Source organism: Notamacropus eugenii, chromosome 4 (assembly GCF_028372415.1).
Source record: "Notamacropus eugenii isolate mMacEug1 chromosome 4, mMacEug1.pri_v2, whole genome shotgun sequence".
NCBI classification, from domain to species: Eukaryota; Metazoa; Chordata; class Mammalia; order Diprotodontia; family Macropodidae; genus Notamacropus; species Notamacropus eugenii.
This window is the reverse complement of record NC_092875.1, coordinates 36,666,726-36,692,218: the sequence shown is the minus strand read 5'-3', so window position 1 is coordinate 36,692,218 and position 25,493 is coordinate 36,666,726. Positions and strand designations below refer to the sequence as shown.

Genomic DNA, 25,493 nt, shown 5'->3' with positions numbered 1-25,493 from the left:
TTTGGGACTAGATAAATGACCAGACTGGAAGAGTCATTGTTCCAGAATCGAAGTCAGTTTCGAGGGAGGTCTCTAGTGGAGTACCCCAGGTATCTCTCCTTTCTTGGATTCAGTTCTCCCTTGACCCCAGGCTGTTGATGACTGGGATAAAAGCTTATCAGATGCATGGAGGACAAAGCTGGGAGAAATGACTGTTTTGATGAGTGATAGTAGGGATTTAGAGTCTAGAGCCTTGAGCCAAATGGAGCAATCCAAGCGCTTTGGAACACTGGGTTCCAAAGACTCATTTCCCAACTCCAGAATGGGAAAAAGTGTGGAGAAGAGCTGAGAGTTTGACCGGAGAAGGTGCCCTCAGGAACAGCTCTTATCGATGATGAGCTACTAAGGCTAAGGTCTTGACTCCCTGGGCCTCAGTTTCCTCATCTGTACAATGAGCTGCTTGCACTTGATGGTCTTGGAGGACTCTTTTCAAATCTAGATCTAAAATCCTCTGAATAAATGAACCACTTACTACCTGGGAAGCACCTTGATAAGCACTGGAGATTCAAAGGAGAGTTCCCTTCCTACCCTTGGGGATCTTAATTTCTAATGGGGAACGCCACTCAGAGTGAAAGACACTGCCTGTGAAAGACCTGGGTTCAGATCCTGCCTCTGGGCCTCATTAATTATGGGGAAATTGCTTAACCTCTCAAGGTCTCAGCTTCCTCATCTCTAAAAAGGGCTTATAACAATATGACCTCCCAGGGAGGTTGTGAGAGTCCATTGAGAAAACTGATCTTTGTGAGGAGTGCAGGGCTGACTTTAAATGACTGTGTAACCTTCATTACTATTGTTAATATTAATGAAGAGACAGAATTTGGGCACAGTGTGTGGTATTTCCTGAGTTCTGGGCTGGATTTGGGGGTTCTTTGACTCTTCCCATAGCTGAAGGTCGCAGACTTGGAGCTGACCTTTCCCTTTTCTAGATGACTGGGCTTAGGCCCCGGCCCTCAAGTCATTGCCATTGGCTCACTGCAGCCTTGAACCATTCACTACCCCTTCTGTTCACTTCACTGCAAATCAGTCCATCAATCAATATATTTTAAGCACCTACTGTATTCTAGGCATCAGTCCCTGTCCTCAAGGAGTTCACAGTCTATTGGGGGAGACCACATGCGAACAAATATATACAAAGCCAGCTATCTACAGGATAAGTAGGAGATTAAGAGAGACATTAAGGAGAGGTTAGGGAAGGGTTCCTGGAAGAGGCAGGATCTTAGTTGGGATCTAAAAGAAGCCAGAGGCCAGGAGGCAGAGATGAGAAAGGGGAGCATTCCAGGCATGGGGAAATCCCTGGAGCCAGCTGATGGAGGATCTTGTTTATGGAACAGTCAAGAGGCAGAGCTAGGATTCTGTTTTCCCCTGCCTTGAGTTTAAAAATCTAAGAAGTTCATTGTTATTGTTGATGCCCAGCCACTTTTCTTAGTTGAGGCCTGTGCCCCACCATCCCATCTGTCTTCCTCCTTTGCTCTCTGTGCCCTTGGGTTCTGAGTTAGCCCATCCCAGTGGGTGCCATTTCAGAAGAGACAGTTTAGTGTTGGGTGGGGGGCTGGCTTCAGCAAAAGGACCTGCAGCCCCAGAGCAAGGATGGTTTGGGAGAAATGGGCAGACTTTCACCCACTTCTCTCTCAGACCTGGGCCTGTTAGGTAAGACAGAGCCTCTCCATGGGCCCAGGGCCTCAGCCCTGAGCTTTGGACACTCCACTTTTACCCATTGAGAGCCTTTGGCTGTGACACCCTCACCTGTTAGTGGTGCAGAACAGGCTGGGGAAGATGCCAACTCAGGAGGTTATGCGATGCTCTGCAGCTTGGCCTGAGAGACTGGCAAGGTGTGGGGAGAACCTGAGCACCCCTTGGGTCGGCATCCACGTCACTTCCTGTAAGACGTTGCTAGCAGTCCAACGGTGCTGGCGCAAGGAGAGTGGGAGGGGAGGGATAGAGAAGAAGCTCCTGTCCAGCCACCTGTGGCTCCTGGAGACTCCCTGGTATAACTTTGGGGAACCTTGGTCCTCTTGCTAAGAGTCTCTTAGGTGGTTGGGCCCTTTTCCCTGCCCCCAACTCACTTTGCATTTGTGTGATGGAAGGCAGAGACATCTTGATTTTATATCATTTGCATCTGCAGAGAACCCAAAGGCACAAGGAGCCTTGAGCTTTCATTTTTGTATTATCTTTGTATCCCTATCATTAGTATAGTTAGCTAGTGTGTGTATATATATATATATATATATATATAGATAGATAGATAGATAGATAGATAGATAGATAGATAGTAGGTGCTTAATAAATGTTTGTTGATTGGTTGATTCTCTGGTGTGTTCCTCAGTGCCCACCATGGGCCTCATGGTATTTCTCCTCCAAAAAAATAACTGACATTAATATCATATATGAAAAAATGCTCTAAATCATTATTGACTAGGGGAATGCAAATTAAAACAATTCTGAGGTTTACCATCAGATTGGCTAAAATGATAGAAGGGGAAAATGACAAATTTGGTGGAGATGTGGAAAAATTGGGATGCTAATACAGTGTTGGTGGAGCTGTGAACTGGTCCAACCATTGTGGAGAGCAGTCTGGAATTATGCCCAGAGAGTTAGCTGTGTATATATACCCTTTGACCCAGCAATGACACTGTTAGGTCTGTTTCCCAAGGTGATCAGGGAAAAAGGAGAAGAACCTCTATATTCTATATTATACCATCTTTGTAGTGGCAGATTGAGGGGATGCCCATCCACTGGGGAGTGACTGAACAAGTTGTGGTATATGATTGTTAATGAGAAATGTGAGCAGGTTGCTTTTAGAAAAACCAGAAAAGACTTGCACGAAATAATGAAGAGCCAAATGAGCAGAACGAGAGAACATTGTATACAGTAACAACTATATTGTTCAAAGAGTAACTACGAACGACTAAGTTATTCTGACCGATAGGAATGTTCACATTGACTCCGAAGGAAAATGCTCTCCACCTTCAGAGGAAGAACTGATGTGTGGAAGTATGGATTGGGTGGTTCCCCATATAGACCTTTACCAAATGTTGGCCTTCTCTGTGTGGGGTTGGGAGACAGAGAGGAAGACAGGCTCAGAAGTTAAAATGTAACAACAACAAAATTAATTAATTTTTAAAGAAAAAATCACATTTCCAGGTTTGCACAGGGTTTTACATACCTTTAATCCTCACAATAATCCTACTAGATAAGTTGCATCAGCTATTATTATCTCCATTTTATAAATGAGGAAACTGAGGGTGAAGGATAAGAATGCTCAGGATCACACAGCTGATAATAATAGCTAACACTGGTGTAGTGCTTACTCTGGATCAGGTACTGTGCTAAGTGCTTTACAATCTCATTTGAGTCTTACAGCCCTGGGAGGTAGGTGCTGTGTCCTTTTGAGGAACTGATGTGGAGGTTAGGTGACTTGCCCAGGGTCACACAGCTAGTAAGTGTCTAAGGCCAGATTTGGAGCCAGGTCTCCTGGACACCAAGTCTAGTTCTCTCTTAACCAGATACTTTCAGTTCTCGTTAATTCAGAGGTTTGGGCTTGGGGGAGGAGTGGAGTCAGTGTGCCGTGTGCCGTAATAGAAAGACTGTGGGATTTAGGATTATAGGAACATAGAGTTAAAGCTGCAAAGGACCTTCAAGACCATCCGGATTTCTTTATTTTATATACAAGGAAGCGGATGCAGGCAAGTGAAGTGACTGGTGGCCGAGGGCACACTATGGAGGATCAGAGATGAGATTTGTACTCAGATCCTCTGATTCCTCATTCTGTCCCAGTGTAGGAGCTGAGCACATGGTGGTAACTGGAACCTGGTGGCTGCTAAATCCATTTTTCTTTCTGTAGTTCTGTGTCAGCTTAGAGAAATGCAGATGAGACTGGAATCTGAACCCTGCCACTCAATTTTAAGTAGGTGCCAGGCAAGAGTCTCCATGCTGAACCTTAAGTTCTTGGTCTGTAAAATGAGGGTGCAGAATATCCGGCATCCCTGCACAGGATGTCTCAGTGCTCAGCTTAGGGGTGATGCGACCAATCAGCTTCCATGCTGTAAGGGTCAGGGTCCTGCATCTTCCACACCCAGGCATTTTCGGGAGACCTTCTGTGCTCCAGGTAATTCTAGTCTCTTAGTTAAGAAATGGCTTTGTCACTCCCCTCCTCAGAACCTTCCCTGGCTTGCTTTTTTTCTCTAGGATGAAGTATCAGCTCCTTGGGCTGGCACTTAGAGCTGCCCACCCTCAAACTCCTGCTTCACTTTCCAGGCACATGCCATGCACCTCTGTTCCAGACTGACCTTTTTGCCAGTGCCTGATGCAGCTTCTGGGTATTATCTGCTTGAGAGTACTCCCCCTCAATGCCTTTACCTTTTAGGAGGTCTGGTTCTGCTCCTTCAGGGTCTTAGACCTTTCTGGATGATTTTGGCTTCTTCTTGAAGCTGGTACCATTTTGTATTGCTTTGGCATTCATTTGTTTGTGTGTAGCTGTCTGTCCTGCTCTCTCCCTCACCCACCATTAGAGTGGACACTCCGAGAGAGAAGGGAGTTTGGCTTTTCTTCTTAGTGTGTCCAGTGCCTAGCCCATAATGAATGGAAGAAGCCAGGGGTGTTGGGGAGACAGCCTGGCTGCTCCCTCTGCATGCGCTTTTGCCACGTACTATCAGGGACATAGGCCAGCTCCTTGCACCTCCACGGCTCTTTAGCCAGCCACGTTCCCATTTTGCCATAGAACATGGAAGAGAAGAATGTTGGGGGAAGAGAGAAAGCTCAAATGGGGGGGGAGGCGAGTCAGGAAAGGTTTCTTGGGTGTAGTTGCTGGAGGATGAGCTGAGGCTCTATGGAAGCTGGTAGGAAAGGAGGCAAAGTCCAGGGGGCAGGAAGCACAGAGAGGGGGTGGGTAGTACCCTCCAGTCTCATGTAAGGCACCTGGGCCCTAGGATGCCACTTCTCCCCAGATCTCAGTTTTTTTGCCAGTTATATGGGGGGGGGGGGGAGTTGCACTAAGGTCTCTGGTAGTCCAGCTTTTCCATGATGAGGTTTTTGGGGGTTTTGAGGGATAGAGTAGGGTGATACTGTTGGAATAGGATTGTAGATGTGGCACTGGAAAGGGTCCTTAGAGGTCATTGGATCCACCCCTGCAGGGAGGAAACTGGGGCACAGAGAAGGTGTGTGATTGATCCAAGATTGAAAGTGAGTTTTGAACTCAGGGCCTTGAACTCTAGAGCTGGTGTTCTTTTACCGTGCCCACCAAAGGCTCTGTCTGCGCACTTTGGAGAGCCAGTGGTGAGTGGGTGAGGCTCCTGCTCCTGGGCTTGGCCTGTTTCCATCCAAGCCTTTCTTTTCTTCACAGATTTTGCTTTGATTTTTTGCCCTGATCTCTCATTACACCTGCTCAGGGGCTGCACCCCAGGGCCCAGCTGAGGCTCCAAGGCCATTGTGAATCTCAGCACCCTAAAGCTGAGGGACGTGGGGGGCTTCTGCCCACGGTCTGGGCCTTGAACCCAAACCTTTGGAAACTCAGCGAAGGCGCAGCGTCATCCAGGGGTCACAGCTAGGAGGGAGGGTTCAGCAGGGGGCTCAGGAAAAACTTGCTAACAGTAATTGTCTCACTTAAAATAGAAGTGCCTCTGTAGGGCTTTGAAGGCCCTGACCCCAACATGCAGTTCTAGCCCCATTACCGTGCCCCCAGAATTGCTGATTCTTGTGCCTCGCTCATGACCCTTGGTCTTCCTTGGCTGTCCCCCAGCCTGGGACTCGCTTCTCACCTTCCCCTCCTCAGATCCCACCCCTCTCCACTTTGGGATTCTGCATATACTTCTGTCTGTACCTATCCTCTCCCCACTTAGGGTGTAAGCTCCTGAACAAAGATTGTGGCCTGCTTTGTATTTGGAGATGTCCACAAATGGCAACAGCTTCCCCCTTTAATGGAGGCTGAAGGGTCACTCGTTGGGAATGTTTTTGAAGGGACCGTGTTTGGGGCATGGGCTGGACCAGACAGCTGCCCAGGTGCCTCCCAGGGCTAAGGTTCTGGGTTCCAGAGCTAACTTTCCTTAGTCAGTGCGCTGTCTCAAGCTGTGAGGCCTCTGGCTGGGATGACTGGAGAAGCTGAAATAAGTTAGGTCTGGGCATTGGTGGTCTTGAGTGACGGAAGTGATGTGTGCAGGTTTGGGTTTAAGTCCTACCTCAGATACTCACTAGTTATATGACCTTGTGCAAGTCACTTCAGCTCCCTGGGCCTCTGTTTCCTCATCTGTAAAATGAGGAAGGGTCTCATGAAGTCCCCCCCAAAGCCACTGAGGAAATCATGTTGTGCTGTTGTCCATTTCACTGTTCTCCTCTTGGTCAGTCTTTTGTAGTCATGAATGACCTTTTATGACCCCATTTGGGGTTTTCTTGCCATATATACTAGAAAGATTTTGCCATTTCCTTTGCCAGCTCATTTTACAGATGGGGAAACTGAGGCAAAAGGGTGAAGTGATTTGCTCAGGGTCATAGAACTAGTAAGTGTAAGAGGTCAGATTTGAGCTCAGGAAGATGAGTCTTCCTGACTCCAGGCCTGGCACTCTATGCACTGTTTGATCTAGCTGCCGCAGTGCCTACTTACCAGTGTCTTAGGTTTATAATGGATTACCTAGCCCCCTCTTGGTGGCCCCAAGATCTAAAGAGAGATTGCTGGCTTCCTGTAATAGTGTGAAATGGGCCTGAAGCCTGGGTCAGGCTGCTGGGCTGCCTAGTCTAGAGGGTTGTCATCGAGAGCAAGATTTCAGCTGCCCAGTTTAAAGCTGGTCCAAGGTAGAATGAACAGCTTGGGAAAGGAGCCTGTTTACCCCCATTAGCAGGCTTCAGGCCCATGACTTACTGGGTATGTTGTGGAGGGGATTGTTGTTCAAGGGGGTGGAGCCAGATGGCCCTGGAGCCCCCTTGGGACAAGTCTGTTGGAAGCCTAGGCCCTGGGGCCTGAGCCTTCATTGGCTCCTTCACTCTCGGCATTGATTTTTCTAAAACTGTTTGCAGGGGAGGGAAGAGGGGGCTCTAATATGCCGGATGTAATGCTGGTGGGGACCCAGCCAGCCCAGCCTCTACTGGGGGGCTTAAGAGGCAGTCGTGAGCACCACAAGGAAGATGGATCATTTGTATTTCAGATCCTCATTCTTTCTCTCTTACCTCCCCCCCACCCCACCAACATTTAGAAAAAAAAGAAAAACAAACCCCCCTGTTACAGATATGAAGAGTCATGCAAAACCAGTTCCTGCATTGACTTATGTCCTCAAAAAAGGGATCTCAGTCTACACTGAGTCTCCCTAACAGGAAGCAGGTTCTGCTCACTGCAGTTGGCCTCAGTTCAAACAAGTTTTTCTAGGTTTCTCTGAAATCATCTCCTGTGGTTTCTTACAGTGTGGTAATATTCTGTAATTTTGTAGACTATACAGCTTGTTCAGCCTTTCCCCAATTGACAGACATCCCCTCTGTTTCCAAGTCTTTGCCACCGCAAAAAGGATCCTTTCCCTCTTTCTTTGATTCTTTGGAATACAGAGCTAGTAGCAGCATCACTTGGCCAGAGAGAGTATACCTAGCTTAATAGCTTTTTTTGGGCCACAGTTCCAAATTGCTTTTTAGGACGTTTGGTCTAGCTGATGGTTCCATCTGCGGTACATGGATGTGCCTCTTTGGCCACAGCCCTGCCAGCATTTGTCCTTTTCCTTTTTTGTCATTTTGGCCAATCTGATGGGTGTGGTGGTACCTCACTTTAACGCTTTAATTTGCGTTTCTCTAATTGTTAGTGATTTCAAGCATTGGAGACTTGACCTGTGCAGAGACCTGGGAGTGGGAGATGGAATTTCTCAGATGAGGAAAGAGTCCAAATGTGGTCGTGACATCTAATGAGCCTGGAAGTGGGTGTGGGAGCTAGGTAATTGTGGGAGGCTTTAAAAGCCATGCTGAGGAATGTATTTTCCACTTGGTGGTACTAGGGAGCCTTTGGAGGTGTCTTTGTGTTGTAGAGGGAATTCTTGTTCAGTAAGAGTTGAACTTGATGACTTCTGAGATCCACTGTAGCTCTGATCTGCTGGCTCCGAGGCTCTGGAAGCTCATAGGGGATGTCAGGGTGTCTGTGGTTCACATTCTAGCTTTGCCACTTACTACCTGTGTGAGTGACCCTAGGAAAGTCATTTCACCAGCCTCTCTAGGCCTTGTAAAAGGAGAGGATTGAACTAGATGGCCAATACAAATCGAGGATGAGCCAAAAGCCCTCTGCTGCCTTCTACAATCCCTTGGGGGAGGGGGAGGTCAGAGTTGCTTATATCTGGCAGTTTTTGGTTTCATTTGTGTTTCTGGTGAAAGCAGTGGTTGGAGGAAGAGAGGGCAGGATGCCGCTGAGTGAAGGAGTCTGTGGATGTCCTGCCCACATCTTCCTCTAGGTCATGTCTTACTGAGTTGTGACTCGTCTTTGGGATTTACAGTGTGTTTGATGGGGGTGTGGTTCAGTGTCTGGTCTCAGGGTCCATTTCCTGGCCTGGCCTATTTCTCTTTCTGCTGCCTCTTCCCACAATGCCTTTTCCACCTAGGTCACTCCTTCATTCCTCCCTTCCAGACACCTCATTGACCATGGACCCTCTCTGTCCAAACCATAGGTGATAACCAGGGCTTTTGGAGGGCTCCAGGCACATGAAATGTGGAGAGGGCAGAGGGGGACCTGCGAACAAATCCCACTGGATACTTACCTTGAGCAAGTCCCTTGTCTTTGTGCCTCACTTTCCTCAGCTGTAAAATGATGAGGTTGAACTTGGTGACCTCTAAGGGCTCTTGGAGCTTTAAATCTCTCCTGCCCCTGATGGTCTGTGAATGCATTTTCTACCCATCAGTTAATCAAGCATTCATGAAGCACCAATCACTGCCGTACTCTGTGCTGGGGACTCAAAGACCACCCATGCCCTTTTGGAGACAACAGGGTACACCTTGACTTACAAAGTCAGCACACGACCTGGGAATTGACGTCAGCCAGATCCATCCCTCTGAACGTGCCTTTACCAAGTCAGGGAAGCTCAGGGTTGGAAGGGCCCCCAAGATCCTTTGTTCTTCTCTCCCCAGGTTGGGTGTGAGGATCTCTGATGGGGGATCCGTGGCCTTGCCAGGCAGTCTGTCCTATTTGGGGTTTGATATACTGTCCTTCCATGCCATGTCTCCTCCCTAGTGTGGGACCTGGGACATTGCACAAGGACATCGTAGGGGGATTCATAGGTGGATGGATGTTTGGTTGGATGAGTTGGGGAAAATGTGGCAGAAAATAAAATGCTATACAAATATAAGTTTTCTGGAAATTCCATGGCATGTGGACCCTGTAACTGAGGTTCACTCACAGTTTCTTCTTTTTCTTGCTGAAAGTCCACCGACTGTTTACAGCACTTTTGATGGAGACAGAGTAGTGTGACCTAATGGTTAGCATGCTAGATGAGGAGTCAGGAAGGATCTAGGTTTGAAACCTGGCTCAGCCATGTACCTGAGTAGGCAAGGTACCGCCCCTCTCTGGGCCTTGGTTTCCCCATCTGCAGAATGAAGGCATTGGACAGACTGGCCTCTAAGGTCCCTTCCCACCCTAGATTTTGGATCCTGTGGTCTTTGAGGCATCTCACTTCCCTTCTAGGTGTCCATCCCTTCCTCAGTGCTGGACCCAGTCAATGCTTCCCTGCTTCTTTCCCTCACACCACCTTGTTTTGCTCACTTTGGGGCAGCTCCTGCTTCTCCACAGTCGGTAGTGCCTTCCTTCCTATTCTAGGAAGGTCTTGACTTGGTGGGGGCAGGGCTGAGGTGGTCCTTAGAGGGTCTATGGTGAGGCCCTTTACACTAAGTGTGGGCAGACCCTTCCCCTCTGCACTTCCCTGGGGGGGTGCTCATTCAACACCTCCCCACACCTGATCTCCCAGCACGTTGCCAGAACTGCCTTGGGCACTGGTTAGGGGTGAAACCCAGCTTGGAGGGGCAAGTTGGCTTGAGCCTGGAAGGAGGGAGCTCTGGCACAGTGAGCGGGGGGGAGAGGGAAGAGGAGATGGGCACTTCTGCCCTGGGGTTCTGGAGCACATCGGGGAGGGCCATGGAAGGCTTCCCCTGGGGAGCCTGGCAGATGCCAACACCAGGAGAAGGAGATGTTAGAGTCAGGAGTGAGGAATTGAATCCTTGGATGGCCTAACTTCATACTTACTATTTGGTGACTCTGGGCAAGTCATTTACCTTTTGTGTCTGTTTCCTTACCTGCAAAATAGGGTTCTGAGGTCCTAATTCTGAATAGATGGTCTCATGATCCCAGAGTTAGGGGTGTCAGTCACGTTTCTGCAGGAGCTGACATCAGAAGGGATGGAGGACAGTTACCAAAAAGGAAAATATAAAATTCTTGAATGGAGAAGTAATCTGGAAGAGCTCTGTGTGTGTGTGCACATGTGCGCGTGTGTGTGTGTGTGTTTGTTGCAGAGTTGGAGCCACCAGGGCCCTCCAAAGTCTCTTCTTTTACTGATGACGAAACCAGCCCCCCAAGGTTTAAGGAACTTGCCCAAGGTTTCCTGCTTAGTAACTGAAGGCAGGGTTTGCACCAGGTGCTCCCACTCTACTGGGTGGCCAGTCCAAGGCCCCAGGCCTCTACTGATCCCTGCTGCCCCTCGGAGGTCCTGTCAGGCCTGCTCTCCTCCCAAAGGCAGCACCTTGGGATCTGGGGCCCGAGGGCTAGAGAGGTCTTTCTGGGTGAGTGTGGTGGAACAAAGATCAAGCTGGGTGGTTTCCTGGGAAGGGGGTGGTCCAGAATTTAAAATGAACTCCCCTCGTTGCTAGTAGAATGAACTGAAATGGGGCCAGTGTCTCCTTTCCCAAACATTTAGCCTTGAGAAGAGGTAGGGAGTTAATGTGAAGGCTTTCACTGACTTCTGCTTCACCAAGCATAGAATACTATAGGCTCGGGACTGGGTGAGACGAAAGGCAGCGTACAGCTCACCTTTTCCCGCCCTGCCAGGGAACTCTGCCTCCTGTCCAGGGGAGATTTATGGGTTCTTAGATTTAGAGCTGGAAGAGACGGTGAAGCCGTCTTGGGGCCAGCCCCTCATCTCAGAGGCAGGAAGACATCAATCAGGACTGATCCTGCCTCAGACACATAAGTAGCTGGGGCCAGGAGCCTCAGTCTCGTCATGTATAAAATGGGATGTGAGCATCCAGTGGGTGATCCCCAATGCACTCTAGAAATATGATGCATTGCTATTTATTTTACGACTGAGGAGGCTTGGGCTGAGGACAGTTGAGTAATAATGACATTTCTAGAATACCTTAAGGTTTGCAAAGTGCTTTTTATCTGATCTGTGATCTTCCCAACAACCTTAGGAGGTAGGTGCCACTGTTCCTGTTTTACAGGTGAGGAAACTGACTCTGAGAGAGGTTTAAGTGACTTGCCCAAGGTCACGTCACTTAGGTGCATTGCTGAGCTGGGATTCGAACTCAGCTCCCCACTTGGCACTCTTTCCATGATGCTGTACTGCCTCTAGGGTTTGTGGACCTTTTGGTTTGGGGTTTGGGTTATTTAAAATAGATTTTGAGCAGAGGAATGGAACTGACTCCCAGCAAGCGTGGGGTGTGCCTCAGAATTGGGGGGAGCTTCAGGGCCTATGATGGGGGTAGGGGTTAGGAATAAAGACCCTGGGATTGAACTCTCACCCTGCTATTGGTTCCCCTAGTTCCCTGTTCCAGAGGGTGAGGTCCTCATTGGGCAGCAGAGTTGCAGAGAACACTTGGGCTGTGTGGTCCATGTCATGCTCGGCCAGTGGCTGTCCCCCTGAGGACGTGGCTGCAGGGCCTTCTCAGGGCAGCTCCTCACCAAGCCATATTTTCTGATGTTTTGTAGAACCGGGCAGTAGGCCGGCCCAAGGGGAAGCTGGGCCCAGCCTCAGCAGTGAAGTTGGCCGCCAATCGGACGACAGCAGGGGCGCGCAGGCGACGGACGAGATGCCGCAAGTGCGAGGCCTGCCTGCGGACCGAGTGTGGCGAGTGTCACTTCTGCAAGGACATGAAGAAATTTGGGGGGCCCGGGCGGATGAAGCAGTCCTGCATCATGAGACAGTGCATTGCGGTAAGTGCCAGTGGGCTTTGTAGGGTCCATTCATTCTGTCCCTGTGTTTCCCTCCTCTCCCTCTTTATGCTGAGCCTGGGGATGACTGAGCAGGGGCTCCTTGCTCAGTCTCAGGGACAACTTTCCCTCTGAATGACCCTCGTATACACACCCACTGCTCTGACCCCAGGGATTAGGCCAGAGCACAGCTTGGTCTTCAAGTCCTCTCTGAAGGTTTCCCTCAAAGGCCTCATCTGGGCATGGAGGGGACCTGACATCTCAAAGGCCATGCCTAAGCCAGCAGGAAGCTGAGTCTGCCCGCCAGTTGTGTGACTGTAGCCCAAAGACTCACCCTGCACCAGCAGCCCAATCCTTGCCAAAGCAAAGTAATTGATCCAGAACCAAACGTTTCTCAAGCACCTGTGCCAGTCATTGGGAGCCCCAGGAGGGCCATACTGCCCTAGCCTGGGGAGCCTGGGCCTTGTTCTCCTGGGCTCTGGGCCTCAGGATGGAGAGGCCTGCTTAGGAAGCTGCCCAGCTATCCAGGCACCACAGCCCCTGGATGGTGCACAGGCTGCCTGGCTGACTTTACTTCATCATTAATTCCCTGGCCCCCTAGTTGCGTGAACTGAAAGGCAGCAAATTGTCCCTCCTGATTTCACCTCCTGGATTACACCCCAATGTGACCATTCGCTGCTTGGGAGTTGCTATGAGACCTCAAGGAGAAAAAAAGATGAGAAAATGCAAACTTGAGGGAAGAGACCCTGAGATGGGGAGGGCCCTCATTTAGCCCAGCCTGTGGGCAGCCAAGAAGCTTCTTTGGGCTCCTGGGCACCCCTTCAAGAGATGGCTGGCCCTCACTACAGAAGGCGCCCATCAGGCCTGGGGAACAAAAATCATTTCCATCCTCTCTGAGATTGGTGTTTACAGAGTAGCTTTCGAGTCCCACCCCCCATCTCCCAGCAGCTGCGTATCCTGTCTGTGACCTGGCTGCCAGTCTTTTGTAGTTGGGCTGATGACAGTTTTAGGTCTTTCCTTTTCTGCTTTCAAAGGAAAAGGTCTTGGTGGAAGGTCAGCACCCTATTCCCTGGGGACTCCTGCATGAGATAAGGGGTAATTGACAGCCTGCAGGGGCTGGTCTGGCATCCTCCACAGATCGCACCCTGAACTCCTTTCTCAGTGATGCTGGGCTGTGGCAGACAGGCCAGGTGGGCCCTGGCTCCAGAGCCCCAGCTGAGCTCTCTGAGGCATGACCTTGCCCCTGGACAGTCTGTCATCCAGGGAAGCTATGGGCAGACATGGCCGGTCAGACTCTGTTACATTCACCTGCAAACAGATTGACCCCCTCAGACCCAAGCACCTAGGTGCCTGGGGGAGAGCAGAGACTGACTTTGGAGACATTCTGGCCATCAGGCCGCAGTCCCCCTTCTTCCCGGGATTCTCTCCTGAGATCAGCTCTGGCTGTTGAGGGGGATGGTTAGCAAGCTAAGGCAGGACGTGGCGTCCTGGGTCCACCATGGATCTGGCCTGTCATTTGGTAGGGGTCCCCTTAGCTTGCCTAGCATCACTGCCTAGCTTGGAGCAGTGACTAGCCTATCTTGCTTTGTCTCCCCAGCACTTTGTTGTTGTTTAGTTTTGTATCTGGTTCTTTGTGACCCTGTGGACCATACTGTTCTTGGAGTTTTCTTGGCAAAGATACTGAAGCAGTTTTTCATCTCTTCTCGTGAATTAAGGCAATCAGAGGTTAAGTGACTTGCCCAGGGTCACCCAGCTAGTAAGTGTCTGAGGCCAGATTTGAACTCAAGTCTTCCTGACCCCAGACTCAGCACTCTGTGCACTGAGCTGTCCAGCTGCCTCTGGCTCTTACTCAGAAGGAATAAGAAGACAGAGGAGGCCCCTGACTGATGCCCCCCAGACCGTGCCTTTTGTCCCTTGCCAATATTCACAGCCATAGGACTGTGAATATTAGTGGGTACATTGAAGAGTCAGGAGGAACTAGGTTTGTACCCCTCCCCAGAGGCTTAGCAGCTGTGCCACCCTGGGCAAGTCACTTAAGCTCTCTGCACCCCTGGTTCCCCACTTGTAAAAGAAAGGGGTTACACTTCATGGCTTTTTAAGGTTTCACCTGCACAAAACCTGTACTCCTGTGATGTGTCTGCCCTCCAGTTCTCAGCTGTTACCTCTACTCAGGTGACTCCCAGGCCTACATTGCTGCCTCTGGACCTTCCCCTGTCCCATTGCGCTCAGAACATACTTCCTGTTCTCCCCTGGCCCATATGCACATTATAAGGTTATCCTGATCTCTGCTGTCCCTGGCCATGGTGCTGCTGCCTAGGCCCCAGGCCTGTTCTTGTTCTGGTTTCCCTTGCATTGGTGCTCAGACTTGACGCTTCATTCTGGACTTAATCCTGGAGTCCTAGGGTCCATCGCCCCTCTGCCACGCTGGTCTGATCTACAAGTGCTCGGAGCTCTGCCCTCAATTCCCTCTTCTTCCCTTGTTCAGACCCTCGCTATGCTGGACCAGAGTTGTGATGACAGCTGACTCACTGGCCCTTCCTTTGCTTTTTCTTCCTCGGCTGCGCTCTGTACAGGAGACTTTGTTTCAGCTCTCATTCTAGCTCAAACACACTCCTGGTCCTGCCATCATCACTGCCTTTCAGGCTGGCTCCCTCCTTTGGAAAGCTCGTCCTGACCCTGCTCCCCAGTGCTCCGTGAGCCCTTCCCTCTCAGTACCTCGCAGTGCATTGGTCACACCTTGTCCAGGGCCCTGGGGTCAGTGTAAACTCAAGGGCAGTGCATTCCTCATGGGTTGGCCCAGAAACAGGAACACGGTTTTTCCTTGTTCCGTTTGGTATCTTCATCTATGCCTCGGCCTCCTTCTTGGAGTCCACCTGCAGATCCTCTGGGGCCAGAGCCAGGGTGACTGCACAGTTGGCTGCTTGAGGGTCACCTCAGAGATGGCCAGGAGTCTTCTGGGGCTGGATGGCTCACCGTGGATGCTGCCTGCTTGCAGGGCCTGACTCTCCCTCTATTTTCTCTTTCGCCTGTGTTCACAGCCAGTACTGCCCCACACTGCTGTGTGTCTGGTGTGTGGAGAAGCAGGGAAGGAAGACACAGTGGAGGAGGAGGAGGGCAAGTTTAACCTCATGCTCATGGAGTGTTCCATTTGCAATGAAATCATCCACCCTGGATGCCTTAAGGTGAGTGCTGACTCGGGGATGCTGTGTCTGCCCTGCCCCTTAAATCTGGCTTCTGTCATTCTGTTACCCAGACCCCAGTCCAGTGACCCCCCCAAGTAGAGGAGGGCTGTGGTCCATCCTCCCAGAGACAAATGGCATGTTCCTGCAGGTGTGAGGTGGCCATAGAGCCAGACTTCCAAGTGTCAGAAAACCAAGGGAGGTCCGAGGTCCACAGGGCCTGAATATCAGAACCAGATCCAGCCCCCTCCTCCCTCTGTACCACCTCAGCCCTCAGTGGACTCTGTACTCTTGGACCGTGGGTGCTCCTCATTAGAAAGGACAGCTCTTGTCGGCAGATACCCATTGGTGCCTGTTTGCTCGGGCTGGCACTGGGAGAGGAGGCCTCTGACTGGAGCTGGTGGGTTTTGCATGGCCACCACCATCATCTCAGAAAGGTTTCCTGACAGAGTCAGTAAGGATTTCTACCCTGGCTATCATCACTGCTGTACTACAGCTCCTAGAATCTACTGCAGTTATCTTTTCTCCAGCTTCCCCTCCCCTATAGTAAAGGAGGTAGAGGCAGAGGGTGAAGGGACCTGTGGAAGGGTGGGAGCAGGTCAGGGCCCTTTGTTCTCTTAGCTAGTTCAGACTTCTGACTCGTCTGCCTTCTAGGTGGGGGGAGCAGGGACAACACAGATGCTCCAGCAAAGGACAGGAGCCCCCCTGGCTGGCACAGGATGGCAGTGTTTGCTTGTCCCCTGCTGGGACGTTCGCCAGCCGTACTGGGCACTCCCTCACCCAGTGGCTTTCATGAGCCTCTGGTTGCTTGGTTCCTCCAGAGGCCCCAGGGATTCCCTATATTCCCTTGTGACATGTGCTGGGGGAACTAGTGCTTCAGGGCTGACCTCACTGTACCTGAATAGAAGCCAGGTGCCCAAGGGGCAGGATGACTTCATCCCACGTATTCCTGAGCTCAGACGCTGACTAGGGCCAGCCTCCTGCAGCAGTTGGCATCTTTTCTGAGAGGAAAATGATTCTTTGGCTTCATCAAGCACCTTTTTTTACCTGTGGCACTAGCCCAGGCAGTAGCAGGCATAAGGGTGGCGTGGGAGGCTGCCCAGGGGCTTGGCCACCCAGGAGTGAGACTGCTCGGGCTCTGTTCAGTTCTCACCTCCACTCTCCCCTTACCTCACATCCATCATGTTCTTCTGTGTCTGGACAAGGTGAGGCTTTGGCCAGAAGGTGACCAGTAGTAATGGGGCTGGAAGAGGGTGCAGGAATGTGACAGCCTGGAGGCAGACTGGCTCTTTCTCCACTTTCATCACGTGCCTTCTCTTATTCAGGTGAAGGAGTCAGATGGTGTGGTCAATGATGAACTTCCCAACTGCTGGGAGTGTCCAAAGTGCAATCATGCTGGCAAGACTGGGAAAGTGAGTGTCAGCGGCCAGGTCCCAGGTCTATAGAGCCGGGCAGGGGGCGGAGCCTTTGTGGCTGGCTTGTCCACATCTGGGTTCTCAGGCCTCCGCTCTGCCTTGGAGGTCCACCCAAGGGGCAGGTGTCAGTCAAGGAAGGCTCCTGTCCGAAGATATAAAGGTTGTTTGTGTTTTTCTCTTTTTGGCGTACAAGCAAAAGCGCGGCCCCGGGTTCAAGTACGCCTCGAACCTGCCCGGCTCGCTGCTGAAGGAGCAGAAGATGAACCGGGACAACAAGGAGGGGCCGGACTCGGCCAAACGGAGAGGAGAGTGTGAGGAGGCCGCCCGGCGGAAGTCAGAAGAGCACACCAAGAAGGCGCCCACTGACACCATCCTTCGCAGAAAGTCTGATGAAGTCCACTTGAGGAGGAAACGGAAATTTGAGAAACCCCAGGAGCTTAACACTCGGAAGCGGGTAGGGATGCGTTAGGCAGTGGGCAGGGTGCCTCAGAAGGCTGGTGTCGGAGATCCGTGGGGCAGCACCAATGGGAGGAGAACACAGGGGTTCTGTGTGCATGTTGCCCTGAACACAGAGCAGCGCCTTGAAGCAGGGAGGGTGCGCTGGGGACAGCCAGGCCACCATGGGTCTCTTTGGGCCTTGCCTTCCCTGGGGGCTGCATTAGAGGCCTCAGGTTTTCTCAGGTATTGGTTCCTGCCAGGAGGACAGGCCCATCCCACTCCTTGCAGCACCTGGTCTCTGCATGTGGCTATCTCTTTGAGAAGCCCTGTCTTGGTTTAATGCATGCAAAGCCCTTTGCAAACCTCTAACAAGGATCATTTTGAGAAGGCATCACCAGGGTCCAGGCCATGTCTGACTGTCCACTTTTCCCTTCTTCAGCCACTGGGTGGCGCCTGGAGCCTCTCCTCCTTTTTGCTGTGGCCTCTGGCATGTGGCTGGTCTTTCTGGGGACGCTACCTCCAGAGGACTCTGCTTTTCCTAACATCCCGTGGCTGGCCTCTATAGGCACTTGGTAAATGCATTTGAGGTTCCCAGAAGGGGAAGAGCCTTGGTTTGGTGAACACTTCTGGAGGCCTCTTATTCTAGTCTGAGCTCCCTCCTCAGCCACTAGCCATACCTTTCTGCTTTCCCCCAAAGCAGACAGGCAGGGCCCACCTGGCTGTCAGTCCAGTGTTGACAAGGGAGTGGAAGGGATGGAGCTGGAGGTCGGCCTGCTCTGGCTCCCAGGACTGTGGAGCTGGCAAGGATGGGAGAGCTGTATTGGGGCTGGGCTGGCCCTAGAAACAGGTGCCAAGCTGTGTGTTCTTTTTCTCCTGTGACAGCTAAAGCTCAGCAAGGAGGAGAAGCTTTTCAGGAAAAAGGTACCTCCCCACCCTGAAGCCCCCAGTGTCCACTGAACCCTGTGTATCTGGGTCTCCTATGCACCCCAGAGACATGTAGCTTCTCCCATCCCCCTTACCCTCCCAGCTGCATGAGGACCCTGAGTGCTGAGCTGTTCTTGGGAGGGCTCCTTTAAGGCCTGGCTGCTTTGTTGTTGCAGCGGAGATCCTGGAAGAATGCTGAGGACCGCGTGGGACTGGCTGGCAAGCCCCCCCGGCGCTTCAAGCAGGAGCCCGAGGAAGAGCTGCCCGAGGCACCCCCCAAAAACAAGGAGAGCGACCAGTCCAGGGCAAGCTCCCCGACCGCAGGGCCCAGCACTGAGAGTGCCGAGGGCCCGGACAAGAAGATGAAGGCTCGCCGGAAGCGCAGGCTCCCTAACAAGGAGCTGAGCAAGGAGCTAAGCAAGGAGCTAAACCAGGAGATCCAGAAGACTGAGAACAGCCTGGCCAATGAGAACCAGCAGCCCATCAAGTCAGAGCCTGAGAGCGAGAATGAGGAGCCCAAGCGTGTGCCAGTAGGGGCAGAGCGGCCCCCTCGCTTCAGCAAGGGCCTCCATGGGGCCCCCCGTGAACTGCGGCACCCGCTTGTGCGCAGCCCCCCCCGCATTCCGGCGCGGCCCCCGCCATCCCTGTCCCCACCCAAGTGCGTCCAGATGGAGCGGCATGTCATCCGCCCGCCGCCCATCAGCCCCCCGCCAGACTCGCTGCCCCTGGATGACGGTGCCGCCCACGTCATGCAGCGGGAAGTGTGGATGGCCGTGTTCAGCTACCTCAGCCACAGCGACCTCTGTGTCTGCATGCGGGTCTGCAAGACCTGGAACCGCTGGTGAGGAGAGGGGTAGCACAGCCACCCACTGTGGGAACTTGTCAGGCTGGGGAGGGCAGGCCCTGGGACGAGGCACTGGGTTGATGACGGGGCCCAAAGCCCAAGTGAGGGGGACACAGAATGCTCCTAAAGGCATCTCTGAGTCAGGGCATCCAGGGCCTGAGGGAGATGGGAGCAAGCCCCACCAGGGCCCAACTTAGAGGCTCCTCCCCTTTTGTGGCATTGACCACCTGGGGAAGCTTCTAGGTACCAGTCACAGTCTTTTTCTTTTAAATGTAAGGAAACACTAATTTCAGTTAGAGGTTAGTGGAAATACAGATAAAAAGTTTTCTCCCATTTACATTCATGATCTGCCCCAAGTGAAGAGCCTATACTGCAGGGCTGGAGACTCTTTTAGAACAAGGAGTTGCAGAAGTAGCCTCTGAGGCTGAGGGGAAGGGAAGGGCAGGCATCTGTCAGGGTACCCCAGAGAGGATCCCATGTGTCAGGTCTGTGAGCTCAGGCAGCTCCTCCCTTCTCACGCTTCCCTTATAAAATGAGGCTGGCTGGGATGACTGCCCAGGGTCCTTCCTGCCCCCTCCTCTTCTGCACTTCTCACCTTCTGCCTGTGGGCACTGGTCACAGGTGCTGTGATAAGCGGTTATGGACCAAAATCGACCTGAACCACTGCAAATCCATCACCCCGCTGATGCTCAGTGGCATCATCCGCCGACAGCCCATTACTCTGGACCTCAGCTGGACCAACATCTCCAAGAAGCAGCTTAGCTGGCTCATCAACAGGCTGCCTGGTGAGTGGGCCTGCCCCTGACTGGGGACAGAGGGGGTCCTTCCTCTGAGGAGCGCTGACTGCGCATGTCTATCTCTGCAGGGCTCAGGGACCTGCTGCTATCTGGTTGTTCCTGGATTGCCGTCTCTGCCTTGTGCAGTGCCAGCTGTCCTTTGCTGCGAACTCTGGATGTGCAGTGGGTGGAAGGACTCAAGGACGCCCAGATGCGGGACCTCTTATCTCCCCCAACAGACAACCGGCCAGGTACGATGGCAAGCGAGGCCTTTGTGGAGGGGCAGGGACTGAAGCCGGGAGCATTCACTGTGCCAGGCCCTAAGGGTGCAAGGGGAAAGAGCATCCGTCCCTACCCTCAGGAGCTCCCCTTCACACGCTGGAGACAGTGGGCCCATAAATAGATATATCTTAGAGACAGGTGGAGCAGAGGGAAGTGAGGGGTGGTGACATTGGAGCTGGGCAGTATTGGGGGGCCAGGTGCCCTCCTCCCTGTCTGGCATAGTCCCTTCCCACTCTCTAGAGTTGCTTCTGCCAGCGCACTCACGTAGATCAGGTCTCTGTGACATCTCATGGTCATCTCAACAAATGAATGTAGGTACAAGTTTTTAAAGGTTTTGTGAACACTTTTTGTTTTTATCAGTCATATTGTTTTTTTCAGATATTCCCTCCCTTGTAGGAAAGAAAAATAACATCTGATCCCATGTGTGCCACACTGCACATCCAATGGAGAGGGGGTGGGCCATCTTTGTTGGGTTGGTCGTTGTAAGTGACTGCCTTTACCTTCACTGACATCACTGGTCATTTTGTAAATTGCCTTGGTGCTCCTCTCTTTACCTGGCATCAGCCAGTGCGTTCCCAAGTCTTCCCCACGTTGCTCTGACTTGCTCACATCTCAGTAACACAATCATTTACATTCCAGTTTGTTCACCCTTTCCTTGTTGTCCACAGGGACTCAAGGTTTATGTTAAGGCCAGCTCAGGGCAGGGCACTTAGGGGGACTGGGAGAAAGGGGGGCTGTTCAAGTCCTTCACTTTCAGACTGAAGAGCACAAGAGACCTTGGGCACTTGCCTTTCCATGGCGTCAGCCTGCAGTGCTAAGGCCAGGGGGGCCGAGGGAGTTGGACCTGCTGCTCACGGGCTGGCTTGTCCCTGGGGGACCTCTTTCTTGTCCTGTATGACACTATGCCATGCTCTATGCTAGGCACAAAGGCAAAAGTGGAGCATATTTGCTACTCTAAGGTACCTTACATTCCACTAATGTAATGGGATCATTCCATTTTTTTTAAAAAATTGCTGCATTCAATGAAAAAAAAAAACAACGTATTCACTAAGTGCACACTGGGTCTGCTGTCCTTGGAGAGCAGCTCATCATCTACAGGACAATCGTGGGTGCTCCTGCTCTCACCAGGGCATGCTCCCTCTCCCCCTTCCTCCCTTCACATCTGTCACTGTAGCTTCAGCATAGTCCTTGCTAAGTGTCCTGTTGTGGTCCATCCCTGGACACTGCCAAGGTGGACAGGTCAGGAGGTTATCTGGACCTGGACCTCTGGGGTCCACGTCACTCCAGCTTCTAATCCATTTGCACCTTGGCCAATCTTCCATTTCTGGGAGTGCTCTACCATGATCAGCTTGTGCTCTCATGCTCTTTTTTTACTTGATTTTAACCTAATGTCTGTTCTCCCCTAACCAGGCCAGATCGACAACAGGAGTAAGCTCCGTAACATTGTGGAACTGCGCTTAGCTGGGCTGGACATCACAGATGCTTCCCTGCGACTCATCATCCGCCACATGCCCCTCCTCTCCAAATTGCACCTCAGTTACTGTAATCACGTCACTGACCAGTCCATCAACCTACTGACAGCAGTAGGAACAACCACCAGGGATTCCTTAACAGAAATTAACTTATCAGGTAAGGACCTGTCTGGAGCTGGCTGGTCGGGCTGCTGAGGGTGGGACCCAGCAGACACTGCCTTCAGTATTCTGCCAAAATAGGACCACACTCTGGAGCTTAGAGGATTTCCTTTGCCGATCAAAGCTGGTTAGAAGGGGTGGTCTCTGGCTGCCCTCCTGTCCATCCCTTACTGTTGTACTTTACACACACCCCTGTGCTGCCCCTTTCTTCCAGAGGGCCTCTCTCTCCTTTTGACCCCACCCAAGGCAGACACCATCATATCTTGTGCCTGCAGCAGCATCTTTAGGCCACATCACTGCAGGAGGCACTGCTGGTTGGTGGCTAGATTTCCAGCCACCTCTTGGCCTCTGATTTAATCCTTAACCTAACTCCTGCCTGCAGAATTTGTAGCACTTTAAGACTCACCTTTTTGAAACTCTTGTTTCCTTGTGGACAAGAAGGGATTCAGTTAGTTGGGAAGAGACTTGGGAGTCCCCTCTGTACTCCAGGGTCACCCCCATGACTCTGCCAAGGGTTTTCATCCCTCTCTTTGGCGCTGAGACGAGCCAGGGAGCAGGAGCAGGTTGCATCTTCAAGCCAGGCTCCCTTGATAGCCATGTGATGACTGCTTGGCTTGACAGTGGTCAAGGAATGCACACTACCGGAGAGCCTTTGTTTAGGATGAGGGGCAGAGGGATGCTTGTGTGGCCCACTTGATGGGGACTCTCAGGTTTGCTCCAGGCCAGTTTTTGGCCTTTTCCTTTATTACCATGTGAAGCCTAGTTGTGACGTGTCCCTGTGGACCATGTCCCCACCTTACCCCAGCACTGGGCCTCCCCAGCCCCTGTGCTTCCAGACAGCGTACAGGATCTCTTTTCTGGTGTTGGGCCTATGGACGTGAACAGGTTCTTCCAGACAATTAGCTTGTTTCCTCTTGGGTCTCAAGTGGGTTGGCCTTGTTTTCAGGAGCACAGGTAGAGCCTGGAGAATGAGGAAATTGAAGCTGGGATCAGGGACTTGTCCAAGGTCACCCAGGGAGCCACTGGCAATCCAGTCCCTTCTCTCCAAATCTAACCATTTCACCATACTGCTTTGTGCTTTCCAGCAACAGATCTTGGCTCTGATGAGGCCCAAAGCATCTTAGGCCAGTAGGGTCAGAGTGGAGTTTGACTCTCAATATGATCTAGGGCAGTGGGGTCAAATTCAAATAGAAATGGGGGCACTAAACCATACAAGAAGGCTCTCAGAAAACCACACAGTCACATTATCTACGTTCTATCGTATTTTCGGTTTGCAATTTTTTTTATCACTCATGTTTTAATCTGGTTCAGCAGCAACACTGCTGGTGATTAATACCAGGACAACTCATTTCAGTTCAGCAAATATTCATTCATTTTGAGTCTGTTTCTCAGTAAAATTAGCTACTTGATAGTTTCTAAGTTTCTTTTTGAGGTCTTTATTGGGAAGCAGCAGAATGTACATGGATTTGGATCCTGGCTCAACTCCTTTCCAGACAACTCATTTACTCCATCTGGGCTTTGGTCCCACACCCATCGAGAGAGGCTGAATGTGACCTCAGAGGTCCCTTTCACTTCTTAGTCTGGGATCTTCCTGGCCACCTGCAGACCTGTCATGGATCTTGAGGTTGCTCGGGGGGGAAGGGTGCTCGGGCTCCCCGGGGGCCATTGGCCCTTCCTGCCGTTGTCACGCCGTAACGTGTGAAAACACAAGCATTGATAGTTTTCTTCTTTTTCTCTTTTGTCTTCACTGCAGACTGCAATAAGGTTACTGACCAGTGCCTGTCATTCTTTAAACGTTGTGGAAATATCTGTCAGATTGACCTAAGGTACTGTAAGCAGGTGACTAAGGAAGGCTGTGAGCAGTTCATAGCCGAAATGTCAGTGAGTGTCCAGTTTGGGCAAGTGGAAGAAAAACTCCTACAGAAACTGAGTTAGTCCAAGGACAGGTGTGTAAATAGTGGGCTGGGGAGGGGGGGAAGGAGAGGGGAAAAATGACTTTCATTTCAGAATACATGGGGATTTTATTTTACACTTGGAACTTGGACTCACAGAGGAAAACAAAGATCCCATTTTACAAGCCCTATCTCTTGATCTATTGATCCCGGAAAGGACCGAGTTCACCTCCCACGTTGTGAATGCCCAGCGCATGCACAGCGGGGGCACTCTGCACTCCCTGGCTTTTGTGATGATTCCTAAGAGACATTCATAGCTGGGGGGTGGGGGGGGGCGGGAAGGGGAGGGAGGGAAGGATGGATTGTCAAGATATTATTTAAAAGTACCAGAGCATGAGCTTGGAAGTGTACATTTTTTAATTTCTGCTCCTTTTTCCCATGGTGACGCCCCTCCTCCTGCCCAAGTTTTTTAGTCTCTTTCCAATGGACCACAAGCTGCGTTTCTGCCGCCTCAAACCATCCTGTGTTTTGTTTTTGTTACATGATACATGATGCAAAACTATTTTTGTACAAATTGTTTAAAGGTTATTTATGCAACATTTGAATGCACACCAGTGTTGTTTTTCGTTTTTGATTTTGGTTTGGGATTGCCAACATTTATGGTTTACTTAAGGTAGGAGAGAACTTAGAACCTATCTATACTCCATAAGATAAAAATAATCCATCAGCAGATGTGCCCAGGTCTGGCCAAGCAGGCTCACACTTTCAATTTAAAAGCATGCTTGAATGGGAGTTTATATCCTGCTTGTATCCTTCAGAAGTGACATAAGCATGTTGTGCAAAAAAAGTGTCCATTATAGTGGAAGTAAGACATTTGGCCAAGTTTTCTCTGTATGGAATTTACCTTTTTTCCTCAAAATTTTCCAATTCCAATTTCAGCTTTTGCACATAGGAGGTTTTTGCTCCAGCATGAGCTCTTGTTACTCTATAGACCTAATTTATACAGTGAGTCAAGCCACAGAATAAAAGGTCAAACATAGTATCTCTTTTCTCCTTTCCTTTGCAATGTGAGTTGAGTTCTCGGTTCAGGTTTTCTGCCACGATTCTTTCCTTATTGTATAATTATGCATTCATAAGTGCCATTGTTGTAAGGTGGTGTTTTCATAGCCCTTCTCGATGAAGTTTTACTTTTGTTGAATTTGTATAAACGATTGTACAAAAGACAACACCACAAGCCTTTGAGGGTTTCTGTTCTAGGTGGTGGGGAAGAATTGTTTTGGAGGGCAAACCCATCTTGATCATGTTACAAGAGAGAGCAGGCACCACTGGGAGCAAGAGTACCCTCTAATTCCTAGTAACACAGACGACTCTTCCAGGTTTGGATAGAGCTGGAAGAGATGAGGCTATTTTATCAAGCAAGCCAAGTGGACTTATCCAGGGTCCTTACTTGTATAGGAGGCATATATGTTGACAGAGTCCTTTTCACTTCTTTTTCTTGTTGGGTATTTTCTTCAGAAAGCACTCCAGTTGAATTTCTGGCATTACTGTGAAATGAGGAGGGAGAACCTCCAACACTTCAGGAAGACCAAGTCGCTTCATTTAAAGTGGGTTCAGATCTAATAGGGGAATAACTACCAGTGTTTTGAGAAAAATATATCATACACACTTGGAGCAGAGCTGGAAGGTTGTAAGATACCAGCCTCACAGACTAGTGGGACTATAATCACTATTATTTTTAAAAAGTTTACTGTTCAGGTTGCTACCCTTCAAGGTTTTAGGTTGGTCTGTTCAATCCTGAACTTCGCCTCAGTAGCCAGAGGTAGGAAAGTATCCCGGAGAGAGTGCTACAAGAGTGTTGGGGATCTAGGCCTCTGACCATGCACAGGCCACTCTCCCTAAGCCTCAGTCTCACCACTAGTAAAATGAGGATACTTGCAGTATTCCTTTGGAGGAAAATTAAGATGTCATATCAAAGTGCATAGCAGTTGTTT

The 25,493-nt window shown here is 50.8% G+C and overlaps 1 protein-coding gene across 5 annotated transcripts in view; it reads left to right on the top strand.

Moving 5' to 3' along the window:
* KDM2B (lysine demethylase 2B) overlaps nt 1-24,728 on the top strand; it is a 133,070-nt gene extending 108,342 nt beyond the window's left edge. For 4 of the 5 annotated variants that reach the window (XM_072600516.1, XM_072600519.1, XM_072600521.1 and 1 more), the window contains 10 exons: nt 11,900-12,124; nt 15,160-15,303; nt 16,626-16,712; nt 16,909-17,169; nt 18,036-18,074; nt 18,254-18,918; nt 19,543-19,706; nt 19,787-19,948; nt 21,390-21,608; nt 23,364-24,728. In XM_072600516.1, the coding sequence (XP_072456617.1) occupies nt 11,900-12,124; nt 15,160-15,303; nt 16,626-16,712; nt 16,909-17,169; nt 18,036-18,074; nt 18,254-18,918; nt 19,543-19,706; nt 19,787-19,948; nt 21,390-21,608; nt 23,364-23,545 (2,148 nt within the window). In that variant the 3' untranslated portion in view covers nt 23,546-24,728. The remainder of the gene's footprint in view (nt 1-11,899; nt 12,125-15,159; nt 15,304-16,625; nt 16,713-16,908; nt 17,170-18,035; nt 18,075-18,253; nt 18,919-19,542; nt 19,707-19,786; nt 19,949-21,389; nt 21,609-23,363) is intronic. The other variant, XM_072600517.1, reaches the window with a different exon arrangement.
* Nucleotides 24,729-25,493: the final 765 nt, after the last annotated feature.